Genomic DNA, 22,511 nt, shown 5'->3' with positions numbered 1-22,511 from the left:
GAGTTTGATCTCCACCTTCTTTCAATAAACCTCTTTGTCGCTTATCTTGACTTTAAGTTGTTTCTGCCATCTGTTATGACGCTTCTTTATAGAACCGGGTGTACTTGCTGACAAATATCTACTCCTTCATCCAAAATCTAATAGCTTTTAAAAATCGATAAATGTAAAAATAGACTGAAATGCTTTACAGGACAGAACAAAAACAGCAATAGAAAGTGAAAATTCTTCGTTCAGAGTACCTAATGGTTCATTTCTCTGTCAGAAAACTAAAGGAACTATAAGAAACAACAGCAGAAGAGGCTCAGGTCACATCCCATCTGAAGAGGAGCAGAAAGTCTGGTTTCAGCTCAGTGGTGTGTAAAACTGATACCCTAGAAATCAGCTCATGAACTGAAAGCAGACGGGGAATTTCAATGCACAGCTGCCTTCATGTGGTGCTCTGTTGGGCAACTGCAGAGCCACAGTCGGGGTTGCAGAGAAAGATGTGGACAATGATGCAAAGAAAACAGCAGTGAAGAAAAACTAAGAAATACTGACATGAAGCAAACATTTCTCCCTGTTTCAGGTGTTGTGGACATGCTTTGTTCAGAATATTTTCAGCAATAGACTCCTGCAAGTGCACCACAACAAAAATAAAAACTATTTAAAATCTCCTTAAAATTGCTTTATTAAATGTAATGTGATTTCTGGTGATTAGTTCCCCAAAATTAAATTTTCACACCTCACAGCTCAGTTCCCAGCTCCCACTTAGGGAACTAATCCTTGGTTCTAAATAAAACATCTTCCGTCATTTATCTGATCTTTATGTCAGTTTATTGATGTTTCCTAACAAACCTTCACTGCATAATTCTGACTGAGGTCTAATCACACACAGGAGGGTTGCATTTACTAATTAGGTAACTTCTGAAGAAAATGATTGCACTTGGTTTTATTTAGAGGTATCAAAGTAAAGGGCATTGTGGATGCTTCTCTTGATTTTTATTTGTGAAAATATTTGACAAGTATGTTTCCTGTACCATCATTCACCCACCATTTTCTTTCTACTTCATAATAATGTTAGTCTGTGCTCTTCTATTATATCCAATCCTACAAATTAAGATATCAAGAGATGGCCACATGAAAAGGAGGTTCAGATTTGGCCCTCAGGCCTTGAGATTGACACAAGTTATAAACTTCAAGGTAAAAAATAAAACTATTTTTTCTTCATGGTCTATCAGAAATTGTATTTCCCAGAAATAAGCAGAAACTATGAAGAGTGCTAAATTATAATAAACAGATACCTAAAATAATAACCAGTCAGCAGCCTTGATCCCGTCCTGATTTAAGCTGTCAACTTATTTGAGTTGACAGCTTAAATAATTCATAATATGCTTCTGCACAGGAATATGAAATAAGTTAAAAACTTATAACTAGTTTTTTTTAATGAAATACATTTAAATAATGCACATTTAATTAATTGTATGTTTCAAAATATATTCTGTATTTATTTCCAGATTTAAAAAATTTATGGCACATTTAAATTATTTCAAAATTAATTTATTCAGTGTAATTTGGCACCTTTTACTCTCCATAAAATAATAATTCTGCCTTAAGCCTTTAAAAATTTAGCTTTATTGTGAAAGGTTTTCCGGAAAAGCTTATGCTTTTCTTGTCAACTTGGCACAAAGGTCATAAATACAGCAGAAGCGGAAGGTACCACTGGCCGATTGCTGTCAGTTGGGAGTCAGGGAGGACAGGGCAGTTGTTCAGTCGCGGATTAGCTTCTCATTCAGTCTAAAGCAGTTATCCCCGAGCGAGCCTCCAGCCATGGCCAAGCCGCTGACAGACCACGACAGGAGGAAGCAGATTTCAGTCCGGGGACTGGCCGGGGTGGAAAATGTTTCGGACCTGAAAACTAATTTCAACAGGCACCTCCACTTCACCCTGGTGAAGGACCGAAATGTTGCGACTAAACGGGACTATTACTTCGCCCTGGCCAACACGGTCCGAGACCACTTGGTGGGCCGCTGGATCCGAACGCAGCAGCATTACTATGACAAGGACCCGAAAGTAAGCAGCTGATGCCGCAGTCTGCTCCGGCACGTACACACAGCTGATGAGATGAGCGGTGGGAGGGGCCGAGGGATCGCGCGCTGCTGCTGCAATGTCACTGACGATTAGCTGTGCGCGTGAGATGTTTTATGTGTTTATGAGTACGTGCGCGTGTCTGCTCTGCTCCTTGCATCCATTTATAGTCAAGCGCGGACTTCCTGCTGTTGACGCATGTTGTGTGTGTGTGGGGGGGCGTGTGTCTGTAAGCAGCTCAGGTACATGCAGGCGCCTTCTCTTTCCATCGGCCTTTCTTAACCTTCAAAAACCGTCTTCTCCACCTTCCCTCCCTCTCTGTCACACACGCACCCTCCCCACACACACACACACACACACACACTGCTGCTGAGGAGAGTACAAGTAGAAATCCGCGGCGAGTTCCGGTAGAGACGCAGCTGGTTGTTGGAACGTGATTGCGTAACAGGGTTCATCCATCCCCCCATGAGCGACCACATCACAAAATGGCCTCGCCACAATGCTGTTTGAAGGACTGTTTGAGATCAAATGTATTTTTCTATTAATAGTTACTGTCATCGATACAGTAACTCCGCTGCCTCCTGTTGTTGGTGACAGTTGAATCCAGAGGGTCTCCTCTTGATTGAAGAGAATAACTCACTCATGTGTAAAGCATAATTTACTGTGCATGACTTAGATCTTGGAGAAGAATCTTAGTGTTTTGTCTTTTGTGTGCAGAGCCATATGCTGTAATAATATTTTTTATGAACAGTTTAATTGTTGATCTCCCATAAATGGGGTTTCAACATTTTTGTTCATTGATTCCTGTTCATCCAACTTGTTTAGTTTGGATTGTGGTGCACGGTTTACCTCTGTTTTTCCAAAGTTAACTCTGACATACAAGGACAATCTTTCACCAGCCAGCTAGTTTGACCCAGCTTTTAGCACGAGGGAGGGTTCCTTTAAAAGGAGGACAAAGCCTTTGAGGGTGGGAGGAGGTTTCACCTTACATCTAATTTAAAATATCATGAACCATTTATAATGTGCTGTAAATACTACTGGAGTTTAAGCATGATCAAGCTCATACTGATGCCCAGTTTTCTAAGTCTGATCTGCTGATTCTGATATTGACAGGTCTGTTTTTTATTCTACAGACTAAGACATAAAGGACAAAGAAGTTATTATATTCCTTGAGTGTTGTTTTTTTCAATTTCAAAATGAACTCCAACTTAAAACTGTGATTCTCAAACTTTTTAAGCTCATTTTGCAGTTCCCCAACCACCTTCAAAAGACTGAAGTATACACAAAAACAAAATAAAGGTGCATCAAAAAACCGCAACAATCATAGAAAAAAAACAAAAAAAAACCTTAAAACCAACAAATCAAATGCAAAAGAAAATCCTGCCACCACAGGAAATGGAAGCAAATGGCAAAAACAGCAGCAAGTATAAAATGCTGCAAACTGGCTCCACAAAATTTAAGTCCTCCAGATCACTAGGGGGGGTCTGATACAATATTACCCAAGTGAATACTGTAATATTGCAAAACACTCCATGTTTGAAAGGAAATATAATGCATGCTTTCTTTCTTCCTCCCACTGTCTTCTGGACCTCCTGTTAAATTATGACATCCCGTCTTTACTGAGGTTCTGGTCCCATATGTTTTTGTGGTTGACTCCCCCTAGTGGTCTGGAGCACTTTCAGTTTATGGGGCGTGTTTACGACGTTTTAAACTTGGTGTTTTGCCATTTACAGCATTTTCCCTTTTGCAACATTTTGTCTCTCATCACAACATTTTTTGTTTGCAGTGGTTTTTTTGTTGCATTTGTTTGTTTTTTTTAAATGTTTTTTGTGTTTTGGAGTTTGAATCATTTATGTGTTTAGTTGAGTAATACGAATTAAGAAAAGTGGCATGATGAGTAGAAATGAACCAAGTTCTGCATTTTGAGTGCAGTTAGAAAAATATATCAAGTTTCAGCTAGGGGCTGTAACCGTATCGCACCTTGTCATATCACCATGGAAACAGCTTTGAATGAGTAGTGCGAGAGCAAGTTTGGATTGCAACACTGGACTTTACGTTAGTCCTACTTTCAGTTTAGATATTAGGAAAGGACTTTCCACATGTTGAAACATTGTCTGAAGATAGCGTTTTGACCTTGGCTTCTCAACAGCCCTGCTACACATGCATCAGTGCTCTTGCTCCTGAACCTGAGAAGGTCATCTACTGTATGAGCCAGACATTTGTTTCACAAAATGTTGTGCATGCTTGGTTTGTCACTTATTTTGCTGTTTTATAAATGGCAAATGGCTATTCTTTATCTTTTGTTTCTTGTTTTATCTTCACATCCTTCAAAGAAGACAGGAAGTATTTTTTAATGTATGTGCTGCATATAATGTCAATAACACATCTAGCTGCTTCCACCAGTACAAAAAAAAATAAATAAATTTCTGAGGAAATGGAAAGATGTTCCTTTGATGCAACTGATACTGTACTAACTAAACTTAAATACTTACCAGTTTGTACTCTGTGTAATGATAATAATAGTGATAATTGATAAAAGTGTAGATATTTGCCATTAAGTAGACTCTGTTCTATAAACTAGAGTTATAAAAGATGGGATTGGAATCAACCTACTGGTTGTTCTGTGGTTTTCTGCAGCGTGTTTACTACCTCTCCCTGGAGTTCTATATGGGTCGGACTCTGCAGAACACCATGGTGAACCTTGGCCTGGAGAACGCATGTGATGAGGCCACCTACCAGGTAAAGAACATCACTGATTTCCATCCATGTCTACCTGCATTTTGACAAGCATGTTCAAAACTGAACTTCAGCTTTGAGTAAAACTATCATCTATAAGAAGCATCTGAGAAAGATCCTAAATCCCTAATGTTCTGTATTATGAGTCAAACATTTAAGCACCTGACAGTTTTCTTCAGTCTCCTCTAAAGCTTGTAGTCTTTCTGAGCAGTTGATGTTTGCTCTCTGAATCGTGTCAAACATTTACAGTAGCATAGAAAAGGATCATAACCAACGACTCTTTCCACTTTTCATCATGTTTGCAGCGATAACAAACCAACCTTGCACATACACACATTCACACATACCACAGTCTGGCAGACTGTGCAGCATGCCATCATCATCATGGCATTGTTTAGAGCTGGAATAATCTTTAACATTGCCGATGATGATCGACAATCATCATCGGCAACTCCAGTTTGCAACACCGGTGTCCTGCAACTTTTAGATGTGTTTCTACTTCAGCACACCTGAGTCACAATATCAGGTTATTAGCAGGATTCTGGTGACTTTAATTGCACCGAGGAGGTGATTGAGGTGTTTGACTGAAGGAACCTGGAGGGCCCATCAAAATTTATGACTATGAAGCTATTCTAATAATGGCATGTTTATAGACATGTCATAGTTTTTGAAACTAATATTTTCATTTCACTAGTTTATAAAGCAATACATTTTAAACTGAATGCACTTTGCTGTGCAACAGGGTCAGCCACAGCTAATTACTAAGACAGGAAGTTCAGTCGTCTCCTCGCTCAGTCGCTCTCAGCAGCTGACTGAATTACTCTTAAGCTAGAACTCTTTAGCTGGAACTTATAGGCTTAGATAGGAGCTCTCTGAGAGAACTCTGGGAATCTTTGAGAATATGGACCCTGACATTTACGGAGATGGGACAAGAAGAAAGAAAGTCATAAGGTGAGCAGTTTGTTAAAAGCCGCATAAACGTGGAAATCGGTTCACTAGTTCCATTGGTGCTTCTTAATTTCCCATTTTATAAAAAACAGTCACTTTAAACAGAAACAGTTTCATTCTTTAGGTTATTGTTAACTGTAAGAATTAAACAGACACTTTTTAAGTCAAATTCCGGAAGATCGGCTACCTACTTTGACTTTTGATTGAGATTACGGGAAGAAAAGGAATGGTAAATACCATCAGAAACCCTGAACAAGAGTCATTTTGTTGTTGTTTTTCTTTTAATGGTTGAGTAGTAAGATTCTGTATCTCAACCCGGAAGAGAAATACAAACATGGTGTGATGAGATGCATGACACCATGCAAATATGTGAAGAGATGAGGAGAAATAAACAGAGGGGAGGCACAGCAGTAGGGGTGGAGTGGATGGCCAACGGCAGGGCTGTGAGCCATGAGCAAATACAAGCTTTATCAAAAAGGAAGTTAGATTACACATGTGTGTTTTTGCAGAACTGGAGCCAGTTCCACAGATGAGGCGCTCTGCTTCCCATTCTGCCTTCAGAAACCACAAAACTTTTAAGGGGCATTATTATGTAAAACTAAATGTTATGTCTTCACCAAAAATATAACTGGAGTGTTGGGTTGACTATTTCATGCATGTTTTAGAAATACTTTAATCTCCATTTCAACCAATGCCTGGGTGGAACCGAACGGCTCACAGAGCAGCCCTACCCCATGACTCCCTCACTTAACTCCTTCAGACTAGCCAGCAGCAATTAGCAAACACCTGGTGGAACTGTGCATTTGCTGAGCTCTTTATAGGAGCTACTTCTCAGTGAAATGCTGGTAAAAACGTTGTTAAAATGTTACTAGAGGAGCCATGTTGCGATGACCTCCTGAAGGCTAAGTTTCAGAAAGAGCAGGAGTTCTTAAAGAGACAGAGGCCCAATTACAAGGTGTTAAATTGCACAATGAAATTTCTTTTAAGTCACATTTGACGTATACATAATTTCTATAACAACTATGTTTAATCTCCATTATCAACCATTTTCTTCTATCCTTCCTTGTGTCCTTTCTTCAATAGTTACTTGATTGTGCTACAAACTGGCACTTTGTTGCTGGAAAACACATAACACAGTGCCCCTTTAAGATGTATTCAAGGTTAATAGGCTTCTATATTGTCATCTCATCAGCCAGTCATGAATGTATTATGTATTATATTTGCCTGTATTCACAAAGAATCCTAAGGCTAAAAGTAGCTCCTTGTGACATCATTTTAAGTTCGTAGAATTTTACCTTGGTAAGATAAGAGTTATTTACGGTGCATCTTAGCACATAAGAAAGCTGCTGCAGTGAGGGGTCTAAGAATGTCTGAAACAGGAAACATGGTGTAAGGTCTGCCAGAAGGAAAGAGCTTTAAAATGCCATCAGCAGGGTGTGCTTCTCTGTCCCGTTTAGTTTTCTCACAGTTCTCTATTTTCTGTTGGTCATTTTTCCTGACTTCTTTTGGTCAGGTAAAAACAAGCTTATAGAATCAGCCAATTACAGTGAACTGCTGATAGCTGAGCCTCCAAGTAAAATCAAATAGATTAAATGACCAGCATGGAGAGAAGCTGTGATAAATCACAAATTGTGATGTAAATGAGGTGTTGATGCAAAGAGTCAAGTAATTGAATTCTGCTTACATTAATCATCATGAAACACTTCTTTTAATCCAGTCTAGATTCTATGATTGGTTAATTTCTATCAAGTGATGATGGGGGAATATTTTTTTTGTCTGAGTGTTTTGTTTTGTGTATCAACGAATCACAGTCCCTAGAAGACAGCATATCCCCTAGCAACGGGTCAACCACACCTCCTCACTAAAGTTGTTTCTCTCGTGTTTCTCTGTTCAGTAGCTCCATGCAACACTATAGCTGAATAGACCAGTGATCCTGAAGTATCTTCTTGTGTACCATGTAGACTTGAACAATGCTTAGAGCTCTGCCTGAGTAATAGTGTCAGGGCAACACGGTACCTGGTTCTGCTGTAACAATGTGTTGTTCCTCAGCTGGGTCTGGACATGGAGGAACTGCAGGACATCGAGGAAGACGCCGGCTTAGGAAATGGAGGCCTGGGCCGCCTTGCTGGTGAGTGTTGGGTTGAATCCTGACGGAGGTCTTCCAGCTCACAGACTCCTGCTTGTGTTCTCCACAGCTTGTTTCCTGGACTCCATGGCCTCCCTGGGGCTTGCGGCGTACGGATATGGAATCCGTTACGAGTTTGGTATCTTCAATCAGAAAATCATCAACGGCTGGCAGGTATGGACCAATGATGAATGATTCTTTTTTCATCCTTATGGACCAGATGCAGAAGCATCACACTCAGCTTGTCAGAATTCATATTAAGCTTTGTAACATAACTAAATTCACATTTAAAATAACAACTTTTAAATGAGTCTTAGTTGTTTTCATAATTCTTATATTTTTGAAAGTTCATGTGATTTCCTTTAATAACAGCTGATCTCTGTTTCTTACAACTAAGTTGAGCTTGCTTGTCCCATTATACAGGAATAGTTCTGTTTCTCAGCAGTAATAGTTGTTTTTCCTTTCACTGTAACACACATCCGTTCACTCTTCATGCTGTGACAGGCGATAAATAGTCACACCTGATTCCACAGACACACTGAACGTAAGAGGATTTCAACCTTTGTAAGAAAAAGTTTTTAGTCCAGACTGATTGTACATCATCTTACCGGACATTTCTAGTTATTTACTGGATCAATATTTGGTTAATAAAATGTGTGAACAAATTGAAACAAGAAATCTTACTTCATTTGCTCACATCTGAACTTCATTCACATCTCTGAAGAAAACCAGAGGGACGTCCTCCAAATTGGTTTTCTTCTATCCTTCCTTGTGTCCTCTCCTAACCTTCCTTTTCTTGCTTGCTGTATCCTTACTCGTGTTTGACCTTCCTTCTGTCCTTAATGTGTTCTCCATCTCTCGCATCCTTTATTTTCTCCTTTATTCTGTCCTATTTTCCTTCCCTCCTTGTGTTCTTTTTCTACTCTTTCCTTTCTTCCTTCCTTTTTTCCTTCCTTCCTTGTATTCCTTCTTCATTTACCTTATTCTAAATTTCTGTTCCAGTATATTTGAGCAGTCCATATTTGAAGCATACCCCCTGTAACATATCGAGTTAACTTTTGAAGTTTGTATTTTGTACTGGTTGTTTGTATTTTAAAGTGGTCATTAAGTAGAAAGAACTCCAGAGATTTGAGTTTGTGAAAGTCTGGATTATCTATGTGGAAATGAAGGGACCTGGGATATGTGAGTGGGTTTAATATTTCACTCACTGATCCAAACTTCTGTGGTGAGGTGTCTACTGGACCAGTGAAAGGCAGCATGAAGACGTATCAGCAATGAGTGTGCAGCAGTAACAGCTCGTGGTGTTTCCTGACTTCCTATTCACAGGTAGAGGAAGCGGACGACTGGCTGCGCTATGGGAACCCCTGGGAGAAGGCTCGACCTGAGTACATGCGCCCGGTCCACTTCTACGGCAGGGTGGAGCACACAGGTGAAGGAGTGAAATGGGTCGACACACAGGTTGGTTGGTGCAGACACAAAACTCACACAAGTTCTGGATAAAAAATGTTCCATTTGGTTTTTATTCTGCTATAAATCATTTGTCTCCAGAAAAAGAGGAAAAGTTGATTCTGTTCTTTGTGATTTAGGATTATATACTGGACTACATAGTCAGTATCCATTCCCAGATAGTTTATTTTGGGGATCATGTTTCTAACATCTGGACTGACTTTAAGGTTTGACAGAAATTTGAATAGAATATTGACAGAAATAACTGGAAACACACCAAAACAAGTGTCCTGCTGGGATCCAAACTAAGTCCTGGTATACTGATTCTGCTTCTACAAAGAATTTCAGTATACTTTTGTTTCACGTGATGCTGATATTTCTGGAGCATCATCATCTCACCCCAAAAGAAACTTAATCAGAAAGAGCCCTTTGGCTCTGGTGGCATTGAAAGAAAAGAAAAAAACCCCAAAACTTTTCTACAATAAAACATGCCTTTTATAGCCAGACATTTAGAAATGCCAGACTTTTAACTTTCCTGCCAGAAGGACATGAAATAGCTCAGCTAAGATATTGGACTTGCTCAACTTCACGCTCGTGCAGTGATGGACAAATGTTTCTAACATACACAAAAGCCTCTGGACTGTCAAAGGACAAATGCCAAAGCTGTACCAAACTGGTTGGACATGCAGGTCGGTACATCTGCCTGACAGAGACATCGGTTAACACCTGGACTAAAGACAAAATGTGTTAAAGGTCAGACAGCAATGGGGAACAGCTTTCACAGGAAAGTACTAGTACTCACTAGATGTTCAAATGTACTTGAAACAAATCCAAGCTTCACATCTCTGTTTTTTGGATTCATTTTATGACTTTTTGCCTCTTACTTCTGGATCCATGTTTGGAAACGTTTTTAAACTCTTCCAGACAGGAAGTAGCTCTGGAAGTGAAACATTGGCTTGTTTTCTATCTGAAATATTTGCAGATTAATTTCTTGACGCTGCAATAGTTTCAATCCTATCATTAATCAGATCATAGTTATGATTTTTATCTATAAATAGGCATACAACTACCCCACACAGTAAAGCATAAACAATGGCATTAACAGTTCAACTGATTTTTCTTTAGTCTGCGATATAAAATAATTGCATTAGATCAACTAGAGTAGACTATGTTATTATTCAGAATGATTTTTAAAATATTGTGTAATAAATTCCTGAGGGTGAATTTATTACACCCTCAGGGTGCCTCCTGGCTCTGATAGCTGTGAAATCCCACAGAATAACAGAGTTTAAGCTCCATACATCTTGATGGTTCAATTGTGTTGTTAATCAGTACAATGCTGATAACAATGGACCTGACACAGAGTATCTTATCGGAAACTCCCCCGACCTTGACACCGTATGCTTAACAAAGCTGCGTTGTCAGGTGTTATTTAGCAGGTCAGGTGAAACATTAGAACATTTTTCTGATTCAGCTGCCTGGCTTTACATTTTAGTGACAAATCTAATGTAAATTACAAGTTTCTAATCCAAGAGAAAGTTGTTTGAATGTTTGCAAATTTAAAACTTACTCCTTGAAACCACTTTCGTTTACAGGTCTATAGTTTTTCTTGCTTATGACTGGGTTTGACTTAAAGAACAGACTCCGTAGGAGGGAATCAACAACTAATTTTGGGAAGAATTTAATTGGTGCTTAATAATAACCCCCAAATTATTATTATTGTTTTTATTTGGGAATTACTGTTATTATATGATATTGCATTTCAAAGCACCATCACAACAGTTCTGCTGATGTGTGTCCATTGACACACATGGGGATGTGTCACATCTCCATGTGTGTCAGTGGTGTGACACATGGGTTTTTGGGAGGATTGTCCCTTTACTCATAATTGGTGTATAAATACAAATTCAGAGGTAATTCAGTTCTAACTGTAGAAATATCATGTTAAACCTTTTCTCACTGTGATCCCAGATGACTCCCTAAGATCACACTTTAGCTCACTGCAGAGGGCAACAGAAGAACCAAAGTAATGATTTCTGTTTTTGTTGTTTCCTCCCAGGTGGTTCTGGCTCTGCCCTATGACACTCCGGTTCCTGGCTACAGGAACAACATCGTTAACACCATGAGACTCTGGTCTGCCAAGGCGCCCTGTGAATTTAACCTCAAAGACTGTAAGCATTGTTTGCACTAATGCTGAGGTTCCATGACTTGACATGCTGAAAGCCTGCTCAGTGAAACATCTGTGGATATGTGACCGGTACTGAGAGGAAAACACTGACCTGCTCTGCTGCTGTCCCACAGTTAATGTTGGTGGCTACATCCAAGCCGTCCTGGATAGAAACTTGGCTGAGAACATCTCCAGGGTTCTGTACCCCAACGACAATGTGAGTCATTTTGTCGTTTCCCGGACACAACCCAACTACCCATTTTTATTGTACGTTAAAAACATAACATTGCTGCTAGGGATGCACAATATATTGGCAGTAACATGGGTGTCGGCCAATGGCCATTTTTAGCACATTGTATTGGTTCGATAAATAAAACTGAATTGATATTAACCCCCTAACTGTCATCCTAAAAATACTTACATATTATCCAATGGGTCCTCATGACAGCTTTACATTTTTTAAGGTTTATCTTAATAGTAAGGGAAAGTTGATTTGATATGATTGTGGATCAGTGCTGCCCCCAGTGGCCTAACGTCATTAAATATTTCAGTTATATTTCCAACACATGATTATTTTTTTCTGATTCAGACAGGATCAGTAATTGTAAAATCCAAAGCAGGTTTTTTAGCATAGTATATGGATGTTCATTTATATATGCTGCTATTTATTTTTTTATGAAAGAGAAAATGATGTGATCATAACAGCTTGTGTTGGTTGTTCAGTTTTTTGAGGGGAAGGAGCTGCGTCTGAAGCAGGAGTACTTTGTTGTAGCAGCGACTCTTCAAGACATCATCCGGCGATTCAAAGCCTCCAAGTTTGGCTCCACAGAGTTTGTGCGATTAGACCTGTCTAAGATGCCAGACAAGGTGACCGCTTCATCACATTCTCACATCCATCCTTGTTTATCCATTACCCTTTGAGATATTGCACTTACAATATCTATATTGTACTTGGTCCTAATGCTGCTTTTTCTCTGTGAACGACATGGATAAATCTTAACCATTCCCTGTATTTCATTTGGGACCATCACAAAGTCGGTTACATGTAAATAAGAAGATCTTGCAGCATATTTAGCTTCCACATGCTGTCAGATGTGACATTCACATTTGATTTGGTCCATAATTATCTGTCCCCATTGGTTTGGTTGTGTGTTTGTGTGTGTGTAGGTGGCCATCCAGCTGAACGACACCCACCCTGCTCTCGCTATTCCTGAGTTGATGAGGATCCTTGTGGATATTGAGAAACTTGACTGGGAGAAGGTAGACGACAATAAGGGGATGTTATGACACTACATTTCAAACTGGAAAAGTCCTTGATACTTCTTCTTTAGTCTGTGATATAAAAATAATTGCATTTGATCAACTACACTATGTTTAGACAGATTAGAGTTCTGTCTTATAATGAACTTAAAATGTAATCAATTCCAGTAATTAATTAAGGCGATAATTTAATCGGCTTAATTAATTAGGGCAAAACCAATATGCAGAAGATAATTCATCCTGAAAAATCTAATGTAAAGATGTGGGTATGACATAAACAGAAACATAGTGGGAAGATGACACTCTTCTCTGAACATACCATTTTAGACGAGTTTTAAACTTCCAGCAGCAGCTGCTCACTATTTTGATTCTGAGGTATGATTGCTATGTGAGATGCTGCAGGGAGGTAGGAGGAGCTCAATGTTTGTGTTTTGCAGCACTTTTAAGTGAAGTTGTGTTCCTCCTGGGGAAATGGAAATAGTTCAGTTTGTGTGGACTTTGAGGCAAATCAGTAAATGTAAGGATGTATATTTTAATACAATTTCTATCAAAGCATTATTTATTTAGACAACTCTATTGCAGAGTAATTTCCATTGGTTTTACAAATCATGAGTTAATTCCACAGCTTATGAGCTTCTTGGATCTGTATCATTTTATCAGTTTGTAATTCTGTTGTGGAGTCATTTGGTTTCTTCACAACAATTCTGTAGCATTTCTACCAGGTTAAGGTCAGCAGTGTAACTGAGCCTTTGCACCACTGGTTCAGCGATACTGCTGGAGATTTGCTGTTATGCTTTAGTATTGCCTTATTACACAACCCTATATGTACCACCTGAAACCATGGGAGCTCTAAATAGCACAGCAGATAATTGAATATTTCAGCAAAATGTTTCACACATGGATACAAGAACCTAACTTGACACAGATGATACCATCTGTACCAACAAAAAATGCTCATTTTTCAAGGTGACTGGCATGGTTGTGAAGGAAAATACATTTTTGTGCTAGGTTTGCCAATATTTATGAATACTTTTGTTGTTGAATCATACATGAATACAAATCACAAACAAATCATATTTACAGATAATGTTTTGATTTCTTAAAAAAAAAAATAAAGCAATTTTGTCCTCATTTGACAATAACAAACAGTGTGGTTGTCATGAAAAATGCATATTTTCATGACAAAATTGACAATGTGTTTGGTGTCAAATCATAACCTGCATAATTTAAATCATAAACATCATCGAAATTTTCTTGATCTGGGGTTTCCATTTCGTGAAGGATATTTTTCAAAATGGCCGCAGTGGTTGTAATGGAGATGATAGAGTATGTTTGCACTAATATCTGCAGTAGTTATTGCCATCGATGGGCACAGCTAATCAAGAAGTTTGATTCACTACCCATTAATTTGTTAAACAAGAAGGTCTGATAAAGCTAAATCACTAAGCACAAAGAACAACTAACAGAAGCTAATGCTAACCATTAGGATGACTGTCTCAGTCTGTGTCACACATCTTCATCTCACATCCCAGTCGAGACTTGCAAACAGCAAAGTTCTCATTTTCAATTTTGGCTTTGGATTTTGCTACATATTACTTTAAAGTTGCATGAATAGAATGACCATAGTTAAAACCATATGATGTGACATGATGTTCATCCAAGTTATGAAAATGGGTAACATTTTATGACAATAATTGGTTAAAAGGCTCAAAAACGGCAGCCATTTTGAAAAATGGCCATCATCCTGGAATTCAAGTGGCTAATGTAATATGTGAAAAACTTATTTTGAGAGGTCATGCATAATAACTGTTATGCTTGTATCCACATTTGGATACACTAAAAATCCAGAATCACTAAAATCAGTGAATGCTACATGGCTTCCTCTGGAGATTCCTCCAGAAATCTTGTTTTGTTTGATGCAACTTTGAGCCATATATTCATGCTGTTGTAGTCTTTTGAAGTGTCTTCCTTAAACCCTTCCGTATAAGCCGTACAATTTCAGCCTTCCTGACTGCTCTGTCATACTCTCATGGTTTGCAGGCTTGGGACATTGTGAATCGCACTTGTGCCTACACCAACCACACCGTCCTGCCTGAAGCACTGGAGCGCTGGCCTGTCGACTTGTTCCAGAACCTGCTACCTCGACACTTGGAGATTATTTATGAGATCAACAGGAGACATCTGGAGGTACAGGAGGAGTCGCTGATGTAGGAGGACTTTAAAAATTAGTGATCCCTGGGTGTTGTGGTGGCGGAGGGGTTAAACACAAACCACATATGGAGGCCTTAGTCCTCGACGCAGCTGTCGCAGGTTCGAATCCCGGCCTGGTGACCTTTGCCGCATGTCTTCCTCCATCTCTCATTACCCACTTTCCTGTCAATTCATTATCAAATAAAGGTCACTAAACCCAATAAAAGCTAAAAAAAAATAGTGATCCCAGTTTTTTACTAAAAGAAATGCCTACAGTATATTTAGCTGCGATTTGAGGCTGATTACTTTAGCACCAAAAGCCAGACTAAGCTACCTTCAGAACAAAAAGTATTTTCCTTTTAGTTATAAGCGCCATTTCATTATAAATATAATCTCAAGGCACTTCACAAAACATATAAATTCAATCCAGACATACAGATTTGTTACATCCATGCCAACTGATTCTAGTGATCAAACAATGCAGTCAAGTTCAGTTTATTGCTCAAATCGGTTAAAACAGTTTGTAAGTAAATGCCACAGATTGCATCGAGCCTCTGGCTTGCAGAACCAACACCGAGTCAAGCTTCTGACTTGGCTCAGTGTGAGCAGCCGTCTCCCATGACTGACCAGGGGTTTGAAAGGACAGAGCACAAAAAAGATGCAGAAGCAATGACCCAGGAGTACTTTCAATGTTAAAAAGAAGAGCAGATGGCAATAGTAGCTCCTTTAGTGGCTTCATCTGGGAGAACGAGTCAAGACAGAAGTCATCCTGTTATTAATGCAGACAGAGGAAAGTAGAGCATACACAAGAGTGTGACATGAGGCAACACCCTGCATGGTCAGGTATTGACACCAGCGCTCCTTATAGACTGCAGGCCATAGGTGACACACTCACAGCACCAAAATAAAGTGTTAAGTAGAAACTGGAAAACACGACCACAGAGAAGGACCGCGACAAGTAAATCCATATTCACACCCTTCTACTGATTTACACCCTTCTATTGGGTCCTGTTCCATGTGGAAATGGAACATAAAAGACAATCTTTTGATTGTGAATACAATCAAAAGATTGTCTTTACAAAATCAGGTTACAAAATGGATCTGGATATCATTTTCGGCAGAGGTTAATGCAGAGAGATAAAATCTCTATTCTTCTTCCCCTGTAGCGCATCTCTAACATCTACCCTGAAGATCATGACCGTCTGCGCAGAATGTCCCTGATCGAGGAGGGAAACGTGAAGAAAATCAACATGGCTCACCTGTGCATCGTGGGGTCTCACGCCGTCAACGGAGTGGCCCGCATCCATTCAGAAATCATCAAAAACACTGTGTGAGTAATAAAACCTCAGTCCATCTTCCTCTGCAATTGTCAAGTCTTTGAATTTGATGAACAGTCATGACCAAAGTTTAGACAGTGCAACAGTTGTGGTTGAATATTTTTTTCAAATGTTGTATTCAAAATACAATTTTTTATATTTTTTCAAAGGCTTTTATTTGTAAACACATCAAATGAATGAAAAGAGAAGGATTATATTGATATTTTTTCATATTCTGTAATTCATATCACTGGTGATCCTGCCATGGTTTGAGTTTATTCCAGCTTCCACCTACTTTTAGAGAACTGGCCACAGATTGTCAGTGATGTTAAGATCTGATATTTGTGACAGCCTTCTCCATCATGTTGGAAAAAATACAGATCATCAGATTGTTCCTGGATTATTTGTAGACGATGTTCTTGGAGGATCCCTCTATTGGAGTTGTGAATCAGGCCAATCCATCAGATAAGAAGCAACTCTGAACTCTGTTATTCAACCTAAATTGGTGTTGGAAAGACAGGATTTGTGAACTTTTCTTCACTGACAAATGATATCCATACTTCTCTAACAACTACAAAGATGATGATCAGACAAGTTAAAAACTTGACCAGTCTTCTGCTGTCTATCTTTGTACTTTGTGCTGGATTTCAGTCTTTCCATGGTAGATTCTTAGACAGAAGTTAGTTGCTACCTTTCTTGCCAAAAGGCTCTTTTCCGAAAGAGCCAGTGTGCCTGAAGAGAACCCACATATGCACAAGTGGAACATGCAGAAACTCCATGCAGAAAGATCCTACTGCTTCAGTTCAGTTCAAGGAGATTTATTCACCCCCATGGGGAAATTGTCTTCAGACCTTCTTCTGGGTTGAAACAAAGTGATAATGACTGCATGATCTTATTGGAGATAACTATGGCTATCACAAGAAAACTGATTTCAAGCACATCTTTTATAGCAACCAATCTAATTAGACTGAATAAGCTTGGCCTGATGACATGATGATGCTGGACTTTTGGTCATGGCTCTAATTTTTAAAAAAAACTTTTCTTAATGTTTTGACCATATTTACAAAAAACACATCTGAGTGTGGTTGGACCTCTTCTCCAGGTTCAAGGACTTCTACGACTTGGATCCTCAGAAATTCCAGAACAAGACCAATGGGATCACACCCAGGCGATGGCTGGTCATGTGCAACCCGGGCCTGGCTGAGGTCATTGCTGAGGTGTGTGCTGGTGATCTCTCAGGATTATATGGAAAGTCATCTTAGTTTTATATTTGAGTAATTTACCTAAAGAATAATCAAATTCTAAATTGTAGCCTTTTGGCTAACAATTGGTTATTTTTTTCCACAAAAATGATATTGAACTATGAATAATACTGAGGAGTTGACAGAGTGACAGCATAACGTTTCTAAAGGATGAACTGACTGTGTGAATTGACCCTAGCTGTTGCTCTAGCTTGGGAAGATGTTCTGTCTTTGTAGGCCAATGACATGATGATGATCTGTTAGAGAACTACAGGAATTTCCTTCTTCAGTTCTACTCATAAAGTTCTTTACATGTGCCTAACATCCATCCATCCATCCATCCATCCATCCATCCATCCATCCATCCATCCATTCATCCATTCATTCATTCATTCATTCATTCATTCATTCATTCATTCATTCATTCTCTTCCGCTTTATCCGGGGTCGGGTCGCGGGATAGCAGCTTCAGAAGAGAGGCCCAGACTTCCCTCTCCCCAGCCACTTGTTCCAGCTCCTCCGGGGGAATCCCAAGGCGTTCCCAGGCCAGCCGAGAAACATCGTCCCTCCAGCGTGTCCTGAGTCTTCCCCGGGGCCTCCTCCCGGTGAGACATGACCGGAACACCTCACCAGGGAGGCGCCCAGGAGGCATCCTGACCAGATGCCTGAACCACCTCAACTGGCTCCTCTCGATGTGAAGGAGCAGTGGCTCTACTGAGTCCCTCCCGGATGACTGAGCTTCTCTCCCTATCTCTAAGGGAGAGCCCAGACACCCTATGGAGAAAACCCATTTTGGCCGCTTGTATCCGCGATCTCGTTTTTTCGGTCACGACCCAAAGCTCATGACCATAGATGAGGGTGGGAACGTAGATTGACCGGTAAATTGAGAGCTTCGCTCTTTGACTCAGCTCTCTCTTCACCACGACAGACCGGTACAGCGCCCGTTTCACGGCAGACACTGTGCCAATCCGCCTGTCGATTTCCCGCTCCTTGAGCCTATATCCTTGAGTTTAAATTTTTTTTTTTTTTAGCGTGAACCTTCCTCAGTTCTGAATTCAGGAAAATCTACCTCTGTATTGGTTTTATGATTAATATTTTGAATGAGTTTTTATTGGTTTTACTTTAGTTAAGGTTTTTATTGTAGTTCTGGAGCACTTTGAGATTTATGTGTAAAGTGCATTATAATTAAAATCGTATAATGTTACCGTGTTATTATTGAATTTTTTTAATTCACTCTCTGACCTGTTTAACTTCCAGAGGATCGGTGAGGATTACATCCGTGACCTGGACCAGCTCAAGAAGCTTTTGGACTTCGTAAATGATGACGCCTTCATTAGAGATGTTGCAAAAATCAAACAAGTAATTGTTTAATAATTAAATCAGGGTTTATTAAATTTGCCCTGTTTGGTTTTTACATTGTGTCTATCTGCTTGAACCTTAAGGAGAACAAGCTGAAGTTTGCTGCCCACCTGGAGGAGCACTACAAGGTGAAGATCAATCCCAGCTCCATGTTTGATGTGCAGGTGAAGAGGATCCATGAGTACAAAAGGCAGCTGCTCAACTGCCTGCACATCATCACATTCTACAACCGTAAGCTGTGCAGAAATGAATGTAGGTTGATATTTGAGGAGAAAAAACTTTTAATGTTTTTTTGTTTTTTTTCAATCAGGCATTAAAAACGAGCCCAATAAGTCATGGACCCATAGGACTATCATGATTGGAGGAAAGGTGAGCAGCTCTGTTCTTTTCTCTGAAATATACACACATGATGGTTACAGAAGATTGGTAATTAAATATAATCAGTGTCTGTCCCCACTACACCCAGGTCAGATCCCCTGTCTATAACCCCGTCCCCTCAGACACCTGATGCTTTTTACTCCAGTTTTGATACCTTCAGTTATAGTCAGCACTGTTAGATTTTGGTATGTCTCAGGTTTCTCATTGCTATGTAAACATAATTTCATGGACAAGTAAGATTTGTGCTGTGTCAAATCGTACTTGGTCTGAACTGGTTTGCTGCATTTTTCAGTTACATATCTGAGCAGATGGTGCCTCCCTAATTGGCCTAGTTAAAACCAAATGCTGTATAGAAAGACACATGACATTTTAAACAAAGTTTATTCCAATTTAATGTCAGACATTGAGAATATAATGGTTGTGTACCTTTTAGTCAATACTAAATCCCTGCTTTCTGTTCTACTATACTTATTTAATATATGATCATTTTCTATAGGTAGGCTATGAGACTGCCTTCTAGCCTACAACAAGCTAAGCTAAATGTCTCTGTAGATCAGTTTCAACTATCCAATATTACTGGCTTGATTTCAAAGTTTTGAACCTTTTTCAGAAACATATTACTGTACAGCTGAGCACAGAATAGTTGATCAGTTTTATCTGACTGACCTGCTGTGATGCTTTGTGTTTATTGTTTTTCATTATTTTTGGTTGCTATGTGTCCAGGCAGCTCCAGGTTACCACACTGCAAAAATGATCATCAGGCTGATCACAGCCATCGGGGACGTTGTCAACAATGACCCTGTGGTGGGCGACCGCCTTAAGGTCATCTTCCTGGAGAACTACAGAGTCACTCTGGCTGAAAAGGGTAATTAATAAGTGGTGCTTTAAAAATATAGAAATCCATATCTGTTATTTAGTTGGCAGCTGCAGTACACAGACTGGTCCTGTCTGTGTTGTCTGGCTCCTGCGGAAGCCAGAGTTAACTACAGTGTGTTCAATACGTTACAGTCATTCCCGCTGCGGACCTATCAGAGCAAATCTCCACAGCCGGCACTGAGGCCTCTGGCACTGGGAACATGAAGTTCATGCTGAACGGCGCCCTCACCATCGGCACCATGGATGGAGCCAACGTGGAGATGGCAGAGGAGGCTGGAGAGGAAAATCTCTTCATCTTTGGCATGAGGGTGGAAGATGTGGAGGCAATGGACAAGAAAGGGTGAGTTTCACCAAGGTCCATTACACTGAATAAATATGACATCAAAAAACGAGTATCCTTGAAGTTTTATTTATACTTGGAGTTTTATTCTCCTGTCTTTGGAAATACAATAATAGATCAATCTGTCATCAGAACACATACCTATTTTCTTCAACAATCTGGACTCTGTTTGGATGCTTTATGATTGACATGTTTGTGTTCTTTTTTTTCCATATTTGAATATTGATATTTTCTCAGATGACATGCCATGACCTTTTTGGTTTGCTTTGTCTGTGTCTTGTCCTCAGCTATGATGCCATCTGTTATTACAACCGTATCCCTGAGCTGAAGCAGGCCATGGACCAGATATCTGCAGGCTTCTTCAGCCCTGGGGAGCCTGAGCTCTTCAAAGACCTGGTCAACATGCTGATGCACCATGACAGGTAATGTGGGAAATCTGTGGAAGTTATTGGTCACAAAGCTACATTTGTTGAATGTTATCAGCAATGTGAAATGGCATGAAATGATCATAAAATCATGATGAACATTTGAATAATTTGGCCAACTTCATGACTCCCCATGGTTGATTGTGCTGCAGGTTCAAAGTGTTTGCAGACTATGAAGACTACATCAAATGTCAGGAGAAGGTCAGCGCGCTCTACAAGGTCAGTGAGAACCTTCTGTCTGTACCAAGGCCAGAGAGAAATAACATTGAGTTGTATTTATAGAGTTAAAGTGCAATGGCTTTTCTTTTTGTTCAGTTTTGTATTTATGTATTTCGATTCGATTTTTAAATGAATCGAGGTTGCGGTCGGGCTGCACCGACCGCAATTATAGACCAAAGCAGAGTCTTGTGTTACAATGGCCCAGTCAAAGTCAAATTGGGAATCTGTGGAAAGACTTAAAATTGATACTTTTAAGTATTTTTAAGTGTTTTATTCTGTCTAATATGACAGAATAAAACACAGAATAAGTGTTGTTTTCGATGTCTCCCTCCCCTCTGTTTACCAGAACCCTAAGGAGTGGACCAAGAAGGTGATCCATAACATCGCCGGCTGTGGAAAATTCTCCAGTGACCGCACCATCTCCCAGTACGCAAGAGAGATCTGGGGAATGAAGCCCAGTTTGGAGAAGATTGCCGCCCCAGATGACCCTCGCTAAAGCTCGACAGCTGCTTCTATCCTCCACTGTAGCTCGCCATGTGCTTAGCCTCCCCCCACCCTCCACCCTGTAGCCTCCTCACTTTGCACTGTGGCATCACTTCCTGACAGGATGAGTCTGTCCAGCCTGAATGGTTCCTGTTTTCTCACTTCACTGGAAGAACATCTTACTAGGCAGGGAGAGACTTAGTTTTTAACTTTGAAGTGATTTCAGTAAGATGATAGAAACTTTGCTAACTTGAGTTGTTGAAAATATCCTCTATCTGTTATTATTATTATTACAAAAGGAACAGTAAAGACTTTCTTCCCTTTTCTGTGTTTTTGGTTAAAGACGGGGACGTTTTGACCTGGATTCCCACATTCCTCCACTGAAAGCCAGCAGATTAACCTCAGCACTGTTCTTCCAAACATGTTATGTCTTGTTGTAGGCCAAGGAAGGAAGGGAAAGGTCAAAGGGCATCCCAGCCACATGACATTACAGTGACTGGATGGCTTTAAAGGAAGCCATTTTTCCATATTTGCAGCACATCCATGTTTATGTGAGGACTTCATATTAAAGAAATATTGACTGTTCAATGTTTTCTGGTGTTAGCTGAATGTAACCATTTCTCTGTATTATGAATATAGAACTATAGAGGAGAGCTTTACTGTTTTTAGTTGTGATCTCGTCAGCATGTTTGTGTGGCTCATTCATGTTGTCTTCCTAAAAGTGATCTGTTATAAAATAAAACTGCCTTGTTTAACAGTTTTCCTTTGGAAGATGTGTGTATTATCTACTGTTGGTGTGTGTGTGTGAAACAGAACACTGTACTGTAACTTCATTCTGTTGTACCTGTGCAGCTTCCACTTGCCTGTCTGCTGCAAAATGGCTAAACAATCAGAAATCTGTTTTGTTTTAATAAATGATGAAACCTGGAGGACTAGTGG

The 22,511-nt window shown here is 39.7% G+C and overlaps 1 protein-coding gene across 1 annotated transcript; it reads left to right on the top strand.

Moving 5' to 3' along the window:
• The first annotated feature begins 1,676 nt into the window (after positions 1-1,676).
• LOC116732761 (glycogen phosphorylase, muscle form-like) lies at positions 1,677-22,499 on the top strand. Its single transcript, XM_032583204.1, has 20 exons — positions 1,677-2,049; positions 4,702-4,803; positions 7,798-7,876; positions 7,944-8,047; positions 9,200-9,331; positions 11,379-11,490; positions 11,621-11,703; positions 12,210-12,353; positions 12,654-12,746; positions 14,787-14,933; positions 16,103-16,266; positions 17,355-17,469; positions 18,750-18,851; positions 18,935-19,082; positions 19,162-19,220; positions 19,953-20,094; positions 20,238-20,445; positions 20,733-20,867; positions 21,023-21,089; positions 21,436-22,499. Exons 1-20 carry the CDS (start codon positions 1,807-1,809, stop codon positions 21,583-21,585), a joined length of 2,529 nt encoding a protein of 842 aa, XP_032439095.1. The 5' UTR covers positions 1,677-1,806; the 3' UTR covers positions 21,586-22,499.
• Positions 22,500-22,511: the final 12 nt, after the last annotated feature.

This window comes from Xiphophorus hellerii, chromosome 14 (assembly GCF_003331165.1).
Source record: "Xiphophorus hellerii strain 12219 chromosome 14, Xiphophorus_hellerii-4.1, whole genome shotgun sequence".
In the NCBI taxonomy this organism is placed as follows: Eukaryota; Metazoa; Chordata; class Actinopteri; order Cyprinodontiformes; family Poeciliidae; genus Xiphophorus; species Xiphophorus hellerii.
This window is presented reverse-complemented; position numbering and strand designations above follow the sequence as displayed.

Excerpts from the sequence above, each read along its gene's own strand:
- LOC116732761 (XM_032583204.1), top strand. The coding sequence starts at position 1,807 with ATGGCCAAGCCGCTGACAGACCACGACAGGAGGAAGCAGATTTCAGTC. Across the intron at positions 2,050-4,701 it reads ACTATGACAAGGACCCGAAA|CGTGTTTACTACCTCTCCCT; the intron begins GTAAGCAGCTGA and ends GGTTTTCTGCAG. Across the intron at positions 11,704-12,209 it reads TTCTGTACCCCAACGACAAT|TTTTTTGAGGGGAAGGAGCT; the intron begins GTGAGTCATTTT and ends TTGGTTGTTCAG.